General features: G+C 43.4%; 1 protein-coding gene across 4 annotated transcripts in view; it reads left to right on the top strand.

Annotated features, from left to right (window-relative positions):
- Window positions 1–17,764, top strand: part of Lmo7 (LIM domain 7) — a 133,518-nt gene that overhangs the window by 88,619 nt on the left and 27,135 nt on the right. For all 4 annotated transcript variants that reach the window (XM_032918301.1, XM_032918302.1, XM_032918304.1 and 1 more), the window contains 4 exons: window positions 4,892–5,009; window positions 7,037–7,179; window positions 8,383–9,055; window positions 10,599–10,904. In XM_032918301.1, coding sequence (XP_032774192.1) covers window positions 4,892–5,009; window positions 7,037–7,179; window positions 8,383–9,055; window positions 10,599–10,904 — 1,240 coding nt within the window. The remainder of the gene's footprint in view (window positions 1–4,891; window positions 5,010–7,036; window positions 7,180–8,382; window positions 9,056–10,598; window positions 10,905–17,764) is intronic.

Genomic DNA, 17,764 nt, shown 5'->3' with positions numbered 1-17,764 from the left:
TGAAAATATATGTTCAGATAGATAAGTTAGCATCTTGATATTGCTTTCAAAGCTAGAGATCCTTAACTTACTCTTTTTGGATTTCTATTTGCTACTACCTGAGGCTGTGAGTAAATCCACATTGAGGAAAAAGTGTCTTGATGTTGGCTTTTTGGACTCTCTATTTTATGGACAGCCATCTATAAGTTTACTGAAGTTGGATTTTAGAATAGCATCCCTTATTTCCAGCAGAAAGTGCCAGAAGCATCATATGCAATCAGAGGAGTGCAAGGAAATTATATCTTTGTGATTTACAATGATTTCTTCTTAAACTTCTTCAATTAAATTAATTGGAAAGGCAAGACAGCTTGTTACACCTGGGTTTGCAGGTACGACTACAAAGGAAGGCGTAAACTGGAACCTTCTGAACAAGGAAATAGAAGAGCTTCGTGACTCACCTGTGCGTGGTCCATGCTAGGCGTGTCCCCCACGATTTCCCTGGTGCTGTCTTCAGGGCTTATCTCAGTTCTGGGAGGCAGACAGGGAGGTATTATCTGCATTCCATAGATGTGGAGAAAGACACAGAGATTGCAGCTTTCCCAAGCATGGAGGCTTTCAGGTAGTAGAACCGGACTGGGGCTGTGCCTCAGGAGAAAACTCAGAGACTGCTTGGCAGTGCTGTTGCCACTCAAGGATCTCAGGAGGCTTTAATGTCATGTGGTTAATGCTGATAGCGAAAGACTTCATCATCTTTGTGCTCTAGAAGCTCTAGATTTTATCTCTGTGGTCTGGGGCAAACCTTTCTAACTTGAAGGAGTTTACAGAGTTAGTATCTACGAGGCTCCATTCAGTCAGAATCTGCTTTAATAAGAATAAGTATATAGCACCAGATCTTAAAGATGTGAGCCATCATATCCTTACCTAGTTATTATGGATGAGTGAATGAGGAGCTAAGGCTCTGAGGAGGAAAACGAGGAATATTCGGTGGTTGGAAGCCTATCTGGCAGCCGGTCTGGAGCCCTCCCTTCTTGTCTCTTGCTGGAGCTCATGGAGACTATTACGGCCCATGCTGCTGCTTTAATGGGGTAACTTTATATACCACAGGAACAAACTGCGCTTACAGCTGAGCCTATACAAAGACTTGTGTACTCTAGCTCATGTTCGGCTCACGTTGTCCATTGCTGTATGGGTCTGGGCTGCTAGACCCCATCAGTGCTCAGGCATTCAGAGGAGAGAGGCAGCCTTACCTTTGATTGGCACACTGTATGGGAAAGTGCATAGCAATGCTTCCCAGACCAGGAGGAGGAGAATAAGGAAAGAAGCCATGGAGGGTTCTGGACTAGTACAAATGGTTCAACTCTCTTCCCACAGAGAGGTCATTGGAGCATCAAAGAGTATTTCATTTTTGTTTTCGAGTTTGCGCAACTTCACATGTTGCATATCCAATCCCCTCTCATGCCTCGGACCTGCGGATTCCCTTCTTTCTTACTGAATATTTTTTGTTTTTAGTTCAAAAAGCCTCTTACCCTGCAGGCATGGCTTCAGGGAGTCTGTATTCTCAAATTCACGCAATTCAATCTGGTATGAGTTATATCTAGTGAGAGGTATATTATACATGTATAGGCTTATGTGGTTTTTATATAGTTCTATTCTATATGTAATTGATTCCCTATTAAACCTATACAGTGTCATAAAACTGCTCTCCCACAGAGTCAGTTTGGATTTTCTGTGCTTGATTGCTTTCAGGCTTCTCTCATCCTTAGCACAGATACCGGGACTATCTGCATGCATGGTGCTGCACTCATGTTTCCTTTCCAAGTAGCATATGGCTTGTGAGAGAGATGACCTAGGCGAGCTTGTGCATACTGCATAAGATGATGCCAAGAATTAGTAAACATGAGAAATACTATAGCTAGAGTGGTGAGAGAAGTCCACTTTTCACAACAAAGAGTCATGAAGACTGTAGGCCAGTGGTAGAACACTCCTAGATCACTGACTGAGTGTGTTTACGGAGTACGTTCTAGGGACTGGGCTTTGTTTTAAGCTCAGTGATCTATCAGCAAACAATCAGACGTAATGTCTGAAAATCTTACAGGACTCAGCAGGTAATAGGAGAGTAAGAACATCTTAAATGCCAATAAATGCCCAAGGAAAAGAGGGCCGGGGTTGGGGTCAGCCCAGAGAGACAGACATTTGTAGGATGGAAAGAAGGAAACACTGAATGCCATTTAAGTGGATCCCTGGAAGTGAAGGGAACTCAGGTAGCCAGTGGATGAGAAGTATTCTGGGCAGATTGAAGAACAAGCAAAAGGCGTGAGCATAAGCAAGACGGCCAGTTGGCAGGAGGACAGTGAGACTAAGAGTGAGACAGAGTTAGAAATGAGTGTGGAGAGGCAGCCAGGGACCAGATGGGTTCAGACCCCGGAGGTCTTTGAAGATTCTATTAGAACTCTGATGGGAAGAAGCTCAAGTATAGCGGTAATTGACTACACCGCTTTGGCTCCCAGCAGATCACACATGTGTACCTGCTCAGGAGCTATCTGGATTCTCGAGACACGCGCACATGCGCGTACACATGGCACGCATTTATGCATGTACGCGTGCATGCACATACACACCAGTTAATTTTTGACTTGCTGTAACTAGCTCGAAGGATGGGCACTCCTAAACCTGCCCCCTACTAGCAAACACTCCTGAGACTCCAAAACCTTCCTTTGGTACCCAGGCCCAATTGGGAAAGTGGGTAGTGGCCATTTACCTGAATTTTTACATGACTGACTGGCTTTCTCTCCTGTATCTCTTATGTCCTATCCTTCTTTCCCCAGTCATGGTGATTCTTTTCTCCCAGTTCCTAGCCTATGCCAATTTAAAGGTACCACCCACCTCAGTCTACCTCCCCAACCATTGACTGCTTGCTTGCTATTGATCAATCAAAAACCAACTGGGGACAAGGACCGTCACACAGATCCACGGTTTTGGTGGCCAGATTAATTCAAAACATTGAAACCAATTCCCACCACTCAAGTCTGGAGTTGAGTGTTTCATGACCTGACTGTGACTTAGAAACCTGCTCTATTGTGCGTGTTGAACTCGATGGTGGAAGCAGACAGATCTTTGGGAATTCTCCATGTAGAAACTGTGACAGCGTTGATCAGTCTGATGATGGGGAGGAGGTTAGAGGTTGTTGGATCCTAGAAATAGAGAGTAGAGGAATGAATGAAATAAGTGTCTAGAGAGGAAGAGAGGAACCTAGGGGACTTCAGGAATTTTGAGCCTAACAGTGGAAGGATGGGGCTGACCTTAACTGAGATGAGGAAAACGGAGCAGGTGGAGAGAGCTTAGCCTTGATTGAGTGGTATTTTGAAAGGCAGAGAGGCACCAGCAAAGGGCTTTTGAGTTGGAGGGAGCACCAGAGGGATGCCTTCTCCACTACAATGTAAGGCGCTGGTTTGGAAATGTAGGGGGAGGGATGTGGTGCTCGACCTAGGCTGCTGGCAGTCTAAATGGAAAGAAAGCCGCATTCAATGAGAAGATAAGTAATTGAAAGTGAGGAGAAGAGTAAAACAAAAGTGAAAAGCGGTTCTTAGCTTTCAAATGTGGATGACTGGGGCGTGGGTACCACCATTAACCATTGCGGAGGAAAAGCAGAGATTGGCTGTATCAGCAATGGTGTTTGCTGAGGCCCGGTTTAAAAAAAAAATCCTTTCCAGATAGCGTTTCAGCAGGTCCCTATTCAAGCGTTAAGTGCCTATTCACAAGTCACTGGAAATGAGTCAAGAGGGGCAGATCAGTGGCTGGAACCTTTAGAGGCATTTGCATTCCTGAGTTAAGAGCGTTTTAAAAAAGAAAAAAAATGTGATGGAGAGCTGGGAAGAATACAAAACTTAGGTGCCCAAGGATATGCTAATATAAGGGAAAATATAGTTAGTCACAATGTCATTAAGCTCAGGGTACAATCTGAAAGAGGACTTTGGCTAGCCTACCGCTAACATTCTCTGTCTCTCAGGCTCTCTCTCCCTGCTCTCAGGGCTGAGCTTGCCCCAACTCTCCTGAGGGGCCTTTCTTACCTGTGCGGTCTGCATAGGGGTAGTAGCCACATTCCACTCAGTCACTAACTCCTGGGAACGGTTTCTTTACCGCTAGGGAGCCATTTTATACTCTTTGAGAGTCCAAGTCTGTTAGAAGATAGCTTTTATCATGGTCTTTAAAGTGTATAACATTAATGGGGGGTGGGGAAGGTTTTGAAACCCATCCACTCCAACTTTATTGCCTGATTGCGTACATCCGTATACAGGGGGTGCAGGTTGAATTGTGAGCTCTGCCTAATGAAGGAGAGGGTAACTGAGGCGCTGCTGCTGGTCTTCTGTGAATGGGTTCAGCTGCACGGCGACACAGTAGATCTTAGAGAATGGTTGAGAACATTGTTTCATGGTGTTGAACTTGAGGAGAAAATATCAGGTAGTCACTAAATTATTTAGCAAGAGCCTAGTAAGAAGAAGAAGAAGAAGAAGAAAAAAAAAAACCAGCCAAACTTTTACTAGGTTATCGTTGAGGGAATATAGACAAATTCAGACAGGTGGTGTTAATAATGACTGATATTTTTTCCCCCAATATAATAAGTTTAGAGTTGACCTCTCTAAATACAAGCACCAGATTATCACTTTTAGAACGGTTCAAGATTATTCTGACCACCTTGTGGAAAAGAAAAAAGAGTTGAGCACCGGGCTCTTGTTTCTGCACCTTGGAAAAAACACCATTTATCGGTGTGGTGCTATTTCAGGGCCACTATCGCCGAAGCATCTGGGTAGGGCAGTAGATATTTAGATGGAATTTCTAAATATAAGCCCAGTCTTCGTGTGAACCCTCGGGCCGGCCACGGGAACCTTCATGACTGTGGGTGTTTTTGTGGCAGGAGCAAGTCCCTGAGCGATGTCAGCGCCGAGGATGTTCAGAGCCTGCGTCAGCTGCGCTACGAGGAGATGCAGAAAATAAAATCCCAGTTGAAGGAACAAGATCAGAAATGGCAGGATGTGAGTATTCGACAGTGGAGCGCAGGGTGCACTTCTTGCTTCTCTTGAAAGGATGTCGGTGCTCCTGGGAGACAATTTCCCATGCTATTAGAGCATCCGGTGCTATTAGAAAATGAGACCAAAGCACTGTCCTAGGTCTTAAAGACCCCTGGAAAGAATACAGCAGTGTGCTTATCTTCTCAGAGACTTCGTTCTGAAGTTCTGAGTTCTTGAGTGTGAAGTCTCTTCCCAGCAAGAGCTCGAACTGTTTCCTTGGGGGAGTGGCCGAGTTGGGATGTGACTGCTAATTACACCTCTGCTACAAAAAGAGCATTGCTCAAGACTGAGATAGAAGAGGAACAGGATGTGTAGCTCCGATCTTGGCATTAGTGGGGAGAGATGAAGAGTTCTCCGAGTGACTTGGAGACAGGGACGGAAATGTAACTCACAGTAATGTTTGGCTAGAGTCAGGATCCAGTAGGATTCGGAGTGAACCATTTCCACAGAGCTGGTCTATACACGTGTTGATACGGACGTAGACCTAACTTTTATCTTGAATCTTAAAGATGACAGTTTAAGCCTTTCGGTTGGATGGAGCGGTTACTGTCAGCTGTAGGGGTGTAAAGAACGGTAAGTGATAACCACAGTCCCAAGCCCAGAGGAATTGGAGGACTGCTTCATGGTAAGGGAGTAGAGTAACGCATGAACGAAAGCACCAGAGGAAGCCAGTGCTAATGCACAAACACACTGCTTTGTTAAACCTCAGTGTCCTCTTATTTGAAAGCTGATTTAATGAACAGGAAACAGCACACAGGACAAGGGGTGGTCCATTTTAGGGCATTGGCCTCATACGTGTGCAGCACATAATTCCAATCCCTGCAAACCCCAGCAAAGAACTCAGCATCGCTTTGCCAACTCCCGCAGTGCGCTTTTGATAAAATAATTATCAAGGTGGGCAGGGGCATGAATATTTGGGTCACTTTGTTTCTTTTGGGAAGAGAGTTCATATTGGTTTCAGGTTGCTGAAAAGCAGGAGAGGCCCTGTGTGCCCCCCAAAGTCAGCAGGAGAGGCCCTGTGTGCCCCCCAAAGTCAGCAGGAGAGGCCCTGTGTGCCCCCCAAAGTCTAGTAGGCAGACTTGCTTTCCAAGCCGTATGTGTGTGTGTGTGTGTGTGTGTGTGTGTAGGGGAGGGGTGAGGTCTGGTTTGGTCTGAGAACTTGGGTATACTTTCCTTTGGACTGGAATTTCTCTTGGAATCCTCAGTATGGTATTTCTCTGATTTGGAAATGGAGAAATATTTGAAGCATTCAGAATGGCTCAATCCCTGGGTGTCACAACTGGCTTTACCTAGAGACAATTGAAAACCCGTGTTAGATACATTGTACCAGCTGCTTTTGAACATGTTTCTGGAGACGTGGGAAGCAAGCGTGGGCTTATGCCTACATGCTGTTCCCTGTTGTTCCCTCCCAGGTAAACTTTATTCTCTCAACCCAATGGGCAGTCCAGTAGAGTCTGCAATTCCACCTCGGAAGACATACCACACAAGGCATTGGTCTTTATGTATAGTCTACCTTGTTGAGGGGAACCACATCTTATGCATTTTTGTATTTCTGGGGGTTGAACTAAGTAGAATATTCATTCACTTGTACTAGGCTGTCCCAGGGACGGTTTTGTCCCTCTCGTCATAGTGAACACGATTGGGGGTTTGGAGTGCTATGAAATTGAATTTGAAGTATTTTCTGGTCAGTTAGATCTAGTACCTAATTGCAAGCATTTAGCATTCTTTGAAAAGTAGACATTGATGTGATACTTTCTAGGATAACAAAAGTGGGATCTATCTTACTTACTAGGTCAGTTTTTTTCTGGGAGACGCATGAGATAAAGACTTAGTACAGAAACACTGGCTATAAAAAGCAAAATTAGGGCACCTTGGCACAAGTGGGAGTGAACAACTTCAGCATTGTAATAGGATACTCCAGCATGCTCTGGCTGCAAGGAAAAGGCGTGTAGAAATTCAGGTGTGACCGGGCCGGTGTGATTTCTTGTCAGGACCTTGCGAAATGGAAAGATCGCCGGAAGAGTTACACTTCAGACCTGCAGAAGAAAAAGGAGGAGAGGGAAGAAATTGAAAAGCAGGCCCTTGAGAAGTCTGATCGAAGCTCCAAGACATTCAGGGAAATGCTGCAGGACAGGTAAAGGGCTGGGCGCCCCCTATGTTTGGAGAGCCCAGTGTCAGGGATACATCAGGCGTTGTATGTGGTGGGAAGCGTGGTCACCAGTTTTTAACTGTAAGCACGTATGGACTGTGGCAGCCAGGGTTTTGTTAAGTATTAAAACGATATTGCTGAACTAGTGATCTGAGCTAACAAAAGAAAATAATACTTAGCACTGGTGAGAGCAGCATTGCAGGCTCTTCTGTAGAAGAAAGAGGTAGTTTCAGAATTTGAAAAAAAAAAAAACCCAAAACACTAGATTTCTGTGTTTAAAATGAATTTAACGATAGGGTAGTCAAGTAAAATAAACCTTTACCTTTAAATGACTTCTTTACCTTTAAATGGATGCTAACAGTTCTTTGTTGAACGGTAGTGGCAGAGGATATGTTAGGTTTTTTAAGGAAGTCTGTGTCAGCGTGGATGTGTGGGTTTATTTATTCTCCGAGTTGTAACAGCAGGACCAAAGTGAAATTTAAACTTCATGTGAGAACTTAGCTGTGTGGACCTGCAGGAGATTGATAGATCAGAGAGAAAGCAAATATGCTTTAAAAATAACGTTGCAAAGGAAATACGCTGGCAGGTGAAATTAAACAAAGTCCCTTTGTGTGGGAAATGCCACTGATGAAGAGCTTCATTCACTTAACTGCAGAGGGTAGCCCAGGGCAGGGGTAGCGACGCCCTCCTAACTGCAAGATGAAGCTGCTTCCTCATTTCTGCAAGTTATGGATAATGACCTTGAATCTATTATAATTGCCCACGGGGATTTTGTCAAGCTCCGTGAACTGATAACCGGATCTCTCTAAAAGTTCCAGTCTTTTGTGCTATTATTTTTATCAATACATTATAAATTTTATGAAGCAAAACTTGGCAGAATTAGATTGGCTGTCAGCCACCTAAGGCATATTTTGAAAGACATAAATTTGTCACTAAAAAACCTGTGAATAATCACATGTTAAACCTTCCTTATTTTATTATTAAAACCTGTTACGATTAAAAATATCCAGTTGAGACTCTCCTTCATAAAAGGTCAGATCAGTTTCTTAGCTGATGCTTAAAAATTATGCTTCGATCGCGTTAGTGTTGTACTGATTTTTGTGTTCGCTTTACATTTTTGTTATTCTCCTACCCCATCTGGGGTCAAATGCCTAATTCTGTCATAACAGCACATTTCTCTTTGCTAAGGGAATCTCGAAGTTCTACAACTACGTCTAGGAGGAGGATCTATTCCTCCGATGACATCCTGGATGATGGCGTGCCCCCTCCTACAGTGACTCTGTCAGAAATTAGTTCCCAGAGCGAGAGGCTAGAAGACAAGGCAAGAGCTCATCCTGCTGAGATGCCCAAGGAAGATTCCACAACATTTGCAAGTAGAGAGGACGGTATAGCAGCCGAGATCCCGCTTGCTTCTCATATTCCTGAAGAGCGACGTCAGGCCCCTTGGCCTTCTGTGGAAACACGCCAGGCCTCTTCATCTTCCACAGAATTGCACCAGGCCTCCTTGCCTTCCACAGAATCAGACCAGGCCTGGTTGCCATCTGCAGAACAGCACCAGACCTCTTTCTCTTCTGCAGAACCTCGCCAGGTCCCTTTGGTCTCTGCAGAACCACGCCAGGCCTCTTCTTTCTCCTCCACAGAACCGCACCAGGCCTCTTTGTCTTCTGCACTACAGCGTCCATCCTCACTCTCTTCTTCTCAGCAGTCATGGAGCACAAGAGGAGAGTCAACTCGGATTTCATCAGCTTCTCTCCCTAGAAGTTACCAGAGAAGCGATACAGCCAGGCTAACATCTGTGGTCACAGCGAGACCTTTTGGCACATCGTCACGGGGAATCTCATCACTGCCCAGATCCTACACGGTAAAGATGCCCTATGTTTATTTAATCTGTCCCCAAGCGCAATGAGTTGGGGAACTTGGGCAGAGGCTGAGCTGGACACAGATATTGGATGTATAAAATGTAGATGATGCACGTAGACAAGTTCCACATTTAGATCTAGTAAACACGGGTGATTAGACTTTAAAGAACAGATAAGATAGGTTTTGAGGTGGAATATTTATTTTTTTCCTTATCATCATATTTTTTGCTTCTGAAATATTAGGTTGAACATTATGAAATTGCCGTCAGTCAGCTCTGTTTGACGACCCATGAGACTGACACTTTACTCCGCTCATGTTAAATGCTCTCAGAGTTGTATATGTACGAATTTACCCTACCCTTCCTTCCTACCTTAGAACTTGATGACTGAGCATACTTTTATTATTATTTTTTTTAAAGTATGTCCATTTGTATCTCTAATGGGGTTCAGCAAGTGTGGGGCATGTGAGAATTATGTAAATGAATCAGTGTGGTCTGAATATTTGATACTCACATTTCTGTTGGTTCTGCCTATCTGCACTTAAAATCGTGACATAGAGATGAGAAGAATTATGGCTAAAAAAAAAAAAATTAGTGTTTGGGGTGAAGAAAGCCTGCCCAAATCAGCCAGGAAAATCCCTGACTGGCCTACTAAGAAAAATATAGACCTATTTGATAACATAAAATTTAAACTCATGTGGCAGGCACTATTAGCATAGGACAGTTTGCATCACTGTTATTATTAAAATGCATTGCAAATAAAGGGGTGGCAGCTCTGAGATGCAAGGCCTTTCTATAATTTGATAAGAAATGATGATAAACACTAGTAAAGGGTGTAGAAAAACAAGCTGGTGCAATTCAATGCAAAGGGATTTAATGACGCACAAAGAAACGTGCTTAACCTCGAGTTTAGCATTAGGGCAAGGCAAACAACTTTTTCACTCATTGGACTTACAAATATTTTAAGTGTTGAAACTATTCGGTGTTGAGGAGGCTGGAATGCCGGCATCTTTCTACCCGCTGGGGCAGGGCTGCTGTTTTCTTAGTCAAGATGATAGACAGGTATTACATCTGTAAAACCTTTGATCCAGTGAGGTTTGTTTTTGGAGCATCTGGGCTACAAAATAAAGGCTCCATTTAAAAAGGGATGCTCCGGTTGGTTGTAGAGCTTTTGGGGAGTGATGGATAGCTCGAAACAATTTAAGTAGATATCAAATGGATGAACGGTTGATATCCACACTCTGGGATTTCTGACAATTTGGAGAGTTAGTTTGGAGTTGTATCTTTTGACCCGCAGTGATGTGAACAAATGAAATCGAGTTTTAGAGAGATCTATACATAATAATGCTTTTACTAGAACGAGTGTTTCTGTGCGGGTGCGTATTTGTTAGTGTGAAGGTACGTGCTCCAAGCCTTTGACAATAGTTAGCTTGCTGTGGTAAGTGCACATCACTTGAGTGGCTTTAAAATATTAATAAGTCTGTTATAAAAACTTGACCCCTAAGGCTATCAGAATACTGAGTTTGAAATGATGTGTCCCATTTAGATGGATGATGGCTGGAAATACAACGGAGATGTTGAAGTTGTCAAGAGAGAGCAACATGATTTGGGCAGAGCTGCCGGCCTGAAGCCTGACTCCAGCCATTTTATTTTGGGCTCATCCAGCGAGAAGGAAGTAGCCACAGGAGAAGATGTGGCAAGCCTGTCCTCTCTCGCACTCCCTTCCTCATCTCTCTCCCACGACCAGGCAGCCTCCTCAAAAGCCACATTCTCATCAACGTCTGGCCTGGGTTCAGTGTCTGACTCTGGAGAAGGGAGAAGCTCACCACTGAGGGAAGTTTCAAGGTCCCCGGTAAGTTTAGGAGGGTTCCTAGCCATGGTGACTCAGATACTTGAAGATTTCAATCTGGAAACAGTTGTTTAAGCCTTTAGCTTTACAGTACAGATTGCTATTTATATTACAGAAAAATATAGTACAGTCTATTTTTAACAGAGCGTGGGGGCAGTTGGTCCGTTCCAGCTCTTAGTTTGTAGATCCCAGACAACCTTCCTGACCTGGTAGACCAGTAGTCTCTTGGAGGGTTTGCCTGAAATTCTTGTTATTCCATGTTTTTCTAGTTTCTGCTGCAGATCATTAATGTGGTGAGTAAGCAAAGCCCTTCTCTGTGGAAATCAGCCAGCTGCAAAGAGAAATTGTCCCATTTAGTGGATGCTGGTCTCTAGGGACACAGCATTTTGTTATCTCGTAAATTTTTTGTGGCTTCTCATACTAATTTGTACTTCGGAATGGCTGCATTTGTGGTTACTCCTGTCCCTCATTGGGAACAACGAGGCTTAGTTAGAGTTTGACACCTGTGTTTCTGAACATTTGGACTTCAAATAAAACATACCAGCAGATTACAAACGAATGGAATGTTTGTGATTTTTCCTGTTTAAAACCCTAACGGATGGCTTTCAACAGAATTATTAGGTGATATAGGTGTTTTTTCCAGTCTACGCGTAAAATCCACTAAAAGTCTTTGTCAAGCAAACAAAGCTTCAAAAACAACCCCCCACACACACCACACACCCCCCTAAAACTTATGTTAAGCAACTTGCTAGCTGTATAAACCCTTTTACCTGGATGCAATTTTAATCTTTGGCTTGTTTGGTCCCTAAATCCTCTTTGGTTTTTTTTGGATTTTTTTCATTTATGTTTGTTTTGTAGAATTTTCTTCCTTCCTTCCTTCCTTTCTTTCTTTCTTTCTTTCTTTCTTTCTTTCTTTCTTTCTTTCTTTCTTTCTTTTTTTTATTGACTATTTTCTTTATTTACATTTCTCAGTTTTCCCTCTGGAAACCCCCTATCCCCATCCCCCCACCCCATCCTTCTATGAGAGTGTTCCCCCACCCTCACCCACTCTCTCCTGCCTCCCCGCCCTGGCATTCCCCTACACTGAGGCATAGAGCCTTTACCATGGTCCCTAAATCCTTATAGTCTTACTGGAACATAGTTGTTTTCCAAGGCAAAAGATAAAATGTCGCTTGAATATGTGAATAAAATAGTCTTATGGGAAAATAGTTTTACATAGCAGATATGTTTAGGTTTATTAGATTTTTAATTGTGTAAGAAAATTAAAGTAAAAAAAATCTCAACCTTCCTCCCTGCCTTCATGCTATGACACTTACTTAGTATCTGAGAAATACGAGGAATGCAAGGAAAAAAATCCTTGTTGAATGTAGTGTTCAGAAATAACCAGTGTCAGCACTTACAGAACTCTCTGTTTTGTTTTTTGTTCGGTGATAGGTATTTTCTAGTTCTTGTTGTTCAGCTGTTTTTTTCCTGCACATATTTACACATGTATCTCTAAGGAAAATTTTTTTCCAGCTTGTAAGAATTGTCAGTTATAAATTAAAGATACATTTTAAAGGAATTAGGAATTTGGTCATCATTATAGGTCTCAGTGGATAAGACCCATGTACTATACTTGGGGGACCATAGGGCATCAATAGGTGATTATAAACACAGGACAAGATGTCTCCTGTCCTGTGGATTTGTGCATTACCTTCCCACTTCCAAAGATCAAATGTAACAAAGCAGCTTGCTGAATGTGCTGCCTGTTGGATGCTGGGCCTCCTTCAAGGTGGCAGCTGGCAAACTGTACCGATGGATTAGGAAAGAGAGGCCATGTGTGGTGTGTGTGTGGGTGCGTCCTCTGCTCTGGCAACTGCAAGAAGTCCAGGATGAACCTGGCTTGTTCCAGGTTTCCTCACATTGGATTTATGCTGTCGTCATTAGGTTTGAAGCCGTATTCTGCTGTGGGGGATTTGGCTGCATTTAACCGTTGGAGCTAGTGGAATTCTTGAGCAGTGTTTTATTTTGCATGGTGACTTGCTTGTCTGTATTTGGACTATCCACTTCTGTGCTACCAGGAGCGCCTCTAATGGAGCTGGCTGGCTCTAGAGAGGCTGTGCATGCACAACAGCTGTCTCGTACCATGGTCAGGCTCCTGGTACGTCACTCTGTCAAATGTGTGCCCAAGCTCTCTCTATAACTCTAGATGTTCATAGGGAAGAAACAGTGAGTGGCCAAACACCTCGGTGCTTTAGTAGCTGTGGAAAACCATGTTCTTCTGGTCTTTCCCTTAACTCCCCTGTGGTTTTGCTACTAAAAGACCTTATACTTACGCCTCCAGAATCTCCCATTCGATGACCCTGTTTAATCTCAGTTGCCACTATTCTAGTCCAGGTCCTGTCAGTGCACATGTTTGGAAGTAGCCTCCGGTGTGTTTGCTCTTTACCAAAGATTTAGTAATTTTGCTGTTCTGGAATCTCCTGAAGCATTCTGTTCTTTGGATGAAGTTCAGGGAACTCTGTGGAATACTGGTATTCCTCATGAATGAGTTCAGGTTCCCTTTATCACACCTCAGTATGAACACGGGCTGGTCAGGCTTCACAGGGCATTATATAAGTAAACGCTTACCACAGCCCTGGGATGTCGTCACCATTGTTTTTATCCTTACCCACAGAAAACTGAAAGCATAGATGGTCACACCACCTGTTCAAGGCCATCCATGGCACTAAGTGCTAGAGTTGGGATCAGAACTCAAGAGTTTTACCCAAGATCTCCTGCCTCTGACTGCATCAGGGAAAGAGAGGTGCCTAAGGAAGCTAGTTTTGTTTGGGCACACCAGATACGTTAGTCATTATTCTTCTCCAATTTGAAGGTGTTTACTCTGCTTATCTGTTTAATGCCTTTCAAGTTCTTCAAAGCCCAGGCCAAACCACCTCTTTCATGATCCCCGTACTTTATCTTCCTTGTTGGAATTGAACCAACCACCCTTGAAAGTTAAACTCACTAATTTCTTCCTTGTTGCAAATATCCTCGTCTTCCCCCTTCATAGATAGTCTTGTGCCTTTTCAGTCAACATGCAGCTGTCAGTTAATGCTGACTTGACCTACATCAGTGCTGGCCCGAGCTACATTCAAGGCCCTGGTTGCCAGCCTCAAGTGTGATCCTGATCGGGGAGGCGATTTCAAATGCTTTTTCCGTTCTTGAGTGTGGGGACTCTTGGGTTGGTGGGTGCTTTTGGAATCCATGTTCTGAGATGTTACATAGAAGCATTCTAAAAATGCCAATGAGGCAGGGATGGAAACCCATTCTGAACTGTGCTGATAGGGTAGTTTGGCTCATAAAGCAGGGAAGACCATGCCAGGGAAAGAGTTGACCATGACTGTGTTCACCTTGGCCAGTGAAACTTCCTGTTCCTCCCCGTGACTAAGCTGTAGGTTTCCCACCCCTTTTCCTTCCTCTGCCTTCTCTCTCAGAGATTTCATCATCTCCCACCCCCCACCCCATCCCTCCTCCCCCTCCTCCCTGGGCAATTTAGGTTGCTAGGAGACCAAAGATAAGAGAAAGAGATTTGACCTTCAGTACTTCTCTCTCTTCAACTGCCTTGCCTTGCAGAGCTGGCTTTCAAGATCTCCCCTACAAGCTTGTTATTATAAATTTCTGTTTTCTGTCCTTTCAGAGCCTCCTGCGCTCAAACACCGCACAATTCTACCTCCCAGAATCTCTGCCTCAGCCTTTCAAAACAATTCTTATTAGAGAATAATAATAATAATAATAATAATAATAATACATTTGAAAGTAGGAAACTTTTTATGTGATTTTCAGTGGTAAGAGCATTGGCCCACGATGAGGTTCTAAGTTCAATTTCCCAGCGCCGACAAGGAATCCCTTTAAATATCAGGGGTGTTTCTTATTCTAGTTTTAATCCCATGCCTTGTTCCTTACACCTCTGACTAGAGCCAGTTTACTGTGAAGGCAAGAAGCAAACCCCTGTTTCTCCTGTTAGCATGGGACTCGAATGTGTCTTGTTGGCTTTCAAACTATGATAGCATGAGTTAAATAGGATTTTTTTTTTTTTTTTTAGTTCATCTGGAAACTGCTTAATCGGCATGTGTATTATGTTTAATGTGTTTCCAAGGGAAACAATGAAATTAAGTCTTGAGCCTCAGCCATGGCCGTTGGCACCTTTTAAATGTTTCATTTAATTAATGTCAGTGACCCTCAAAGGAGGCGCTATTGTCTTGAAAAACTTGAAAGTTCAGCTATTGACACGCCCCAGGCTTCTGAAAAATGGCCCTCACTCCATTTTCTGATAACTTAAGCAGTAATCCTGATCAGTTCCTCTCCTCTTTCTCCTTCTTCTCTACTATGGCATGGTCAAATTTGAGGATTACCTTACATAATTAGGACATTGGCATTGACTTATTCTTTAAAAAAATTATTAATGTACCTGTGTCTTTCTGTGTGTGTGCATGCCACAGACCAGAAGGTGGTGTAGGATCCACCAAAGCTAATTTATAAGTGGTTATAGAATACCAGACATGGGTGCTAGGAACCGAACTTGGGTCCTCTACACCAACAGCAAGCGCCCTCTACCACTGAACCATCTCAGCCACTTCTGATTATTTTTAACATTGCTATGCTTTTCACATTTTATAACCAATAGAGATTGAAGTATCTTCTGGCCCACAGTGATAAAGTTATTTCAAACTGGCCTTGATCTCTTGATTCTCATTCCTCAGCCTTCCAGGTATTATGGTTATAATCATCACCCTCGTGCCTGACAATGAAATCATTCTTAAAACGATTCGGTGGAGAGGTGACATATACGTATGAAACTCACCTGAACTGAACTTATTTCAGAAATGCAGGATTTGAATTCAACCAAGCTGGCACTAGGGAGCTATTGGCAATGTCAAATCTGGGTGTGGTGTAATCAGTATGTTCTATTAGTAGATTTCTGACAGCTGTGGGGAAGGAGGGATGGAGACACAAGAGAAAAACAGGAGGTGGTAAGAAGAGAGAGAGGGAAATATGCCTCTGAACTCTGATGGGGATGTACAGAAAGGGTGAAGAAGACGGGTTCATTTGTGGTCATAGCCTGTAAACTTGAGAGCACATTATTGAAAGCACGAGCGAGACAGCAGAAAGAGTAAATTCGGGGGCAGAAGGGAAAGAAGCAGAGAGAGGCATTTCTAACTCTCACAGTGGTTGGGTAGTGACACATGTAACATGTGAAAATCCTTAGGAGGTAGAACATGTCTTGGAGGAAGATGTTTCAATTGTGAAGCCTTTGGACCTAGTGGTTTAAGACGTGTTGGTGAGCACAAGTTACGTAGGAAGGCCTATGGTCAGAAAGATTGTGACTGGTTGATGACCGATTGACTCCTCGATGAGATAGAAGGGGAAGGACACACTGATTAAGACTAAGCTGTGAGTAGAGAGACTGTGGGTGGGGGGCCAGGAGGAGTGGGACAGGGCGACTCAGAAGAGTGCTCCCCAACCTTGGAAGCATTGGTAGAGCCTAGCAGGATGCATGCACTTTAGTCGGATCTTGTAGATAGGTGCTCGGAAGGCGTGAATCAGCTGGTCAGGGTGGGCAGGGTAGCTGGTGTTCCATGGTAGAAATTCTATGGAGGATGCACAAAGGTTTAGCTCTGTCTTTGGTGAGGGGAGATAGCTCCAGTGTCAGAGCGGGGCCATGACTTGAAGGCCACTTCCTTCCTTTTCTCATTCCTAGGAGAACTTGGCATGTACTAAGGAACCTTGTGGACAGAAATTTAAAAGATTATTTCCTCTGCTATTCTGGACTGTGTCACCCAAACGTGCTTTTAGTTTTTATTGAATGTGTAGGGTTTTCTAAGCCAACACATTTGCCCAGTTAGAAACACTGGAAAAGGAATAGTTTTCTCAGTGCTTAAGACGGACTCTGATTTTCATGAATTCCCATTGGCAGTGACATGAAAATTATAGCTCATCAACTCTAGGAGAAGTAATTCATACTCTGGCGACATCAGGTCACCTTTGTCTCTCCTTAGACAATTAGAAGTCTGACAGTGAGCGGTGCCATCTCACTTTTAGTGGAGACTTTGGTTCAAATTGTAGCCAGTCTCAGGGAAACTGCTTTTAGCTTGAACGCTGAGCCGTTGATGGATAACCATTATTTTCTCTTTCCTGGCATGGACAACTGAAACTACTTGGGTAGTTCATTTCTTAGTCATCAGAATAATCTAGGTTTCCCTTGGTAATTTATACTTTTTGTTTCATCCAGTTCAAAAAGGTAATTCCTCAGTTGTCTTCAGTAGCTTAGATCCTTTGCACCGCACTCACATGGCTTAAACTTTGTAGAGAAAGTTAAGAAATTAGAGGTCCTGCCTGAAATCATTGATAAGTAGTTCATGCATGACCAGATTATAGCCGTGTTTACATGTAAAAAGCCCTGGGCATAATCTAGTAGCACAGGAACCCAGTGCTTCACAGGAATGTCCTAAAGAATTCTATAATGAAGAAGTGATACCACTTCGAGCCTGTGACCTACAACCCTTATCCTCAAACCGCCATCACCTACTTAAGAATTGTGTTTGAGCATACATAGTGCATGCCTCTGTGTGTGTGTGTGTGTGTGTGTCTGTGTAAATACACGTATATATGTATATGTTTCATGTAGGATACTGTGCACATAATAAGATTGTCATTTGAAAGGAGGTCTTCAACCACAAAAACTTTGAAAACCACTGTCAGAGAGAGAAGGCTCTCTGACATTGCATTCAATATAATGAGTTAACGTGGATATTAACAGAGATTCCCCAGTAAGGGTCCCTACCTCGCTCTTCCTTTGCTTGTGTATTGTCCTGAGCCTGGACACGGTAGTCTGGTCGCTCTTA

Source organism: Rattus rattus, chromosome 12, assembly GCF_011064425.1.
Source record: "Rattus rattus isolate New Zealand chromosome 12, Rrattus_CSIRO_v1, whole genome shotgun sequence".
In the NCBI taxonomy this organism is placed as follows: domain Eukaryota; kingdom Metazoa; phylum Chordata; class Mammalia; order Rodentia; family Muridae; genus Rattus; species Rattus rattus.
Note: the sequence above shows the minus strand (reverse complement) of the source record. Positions and strands in the feature narration are given on the sequence as shown.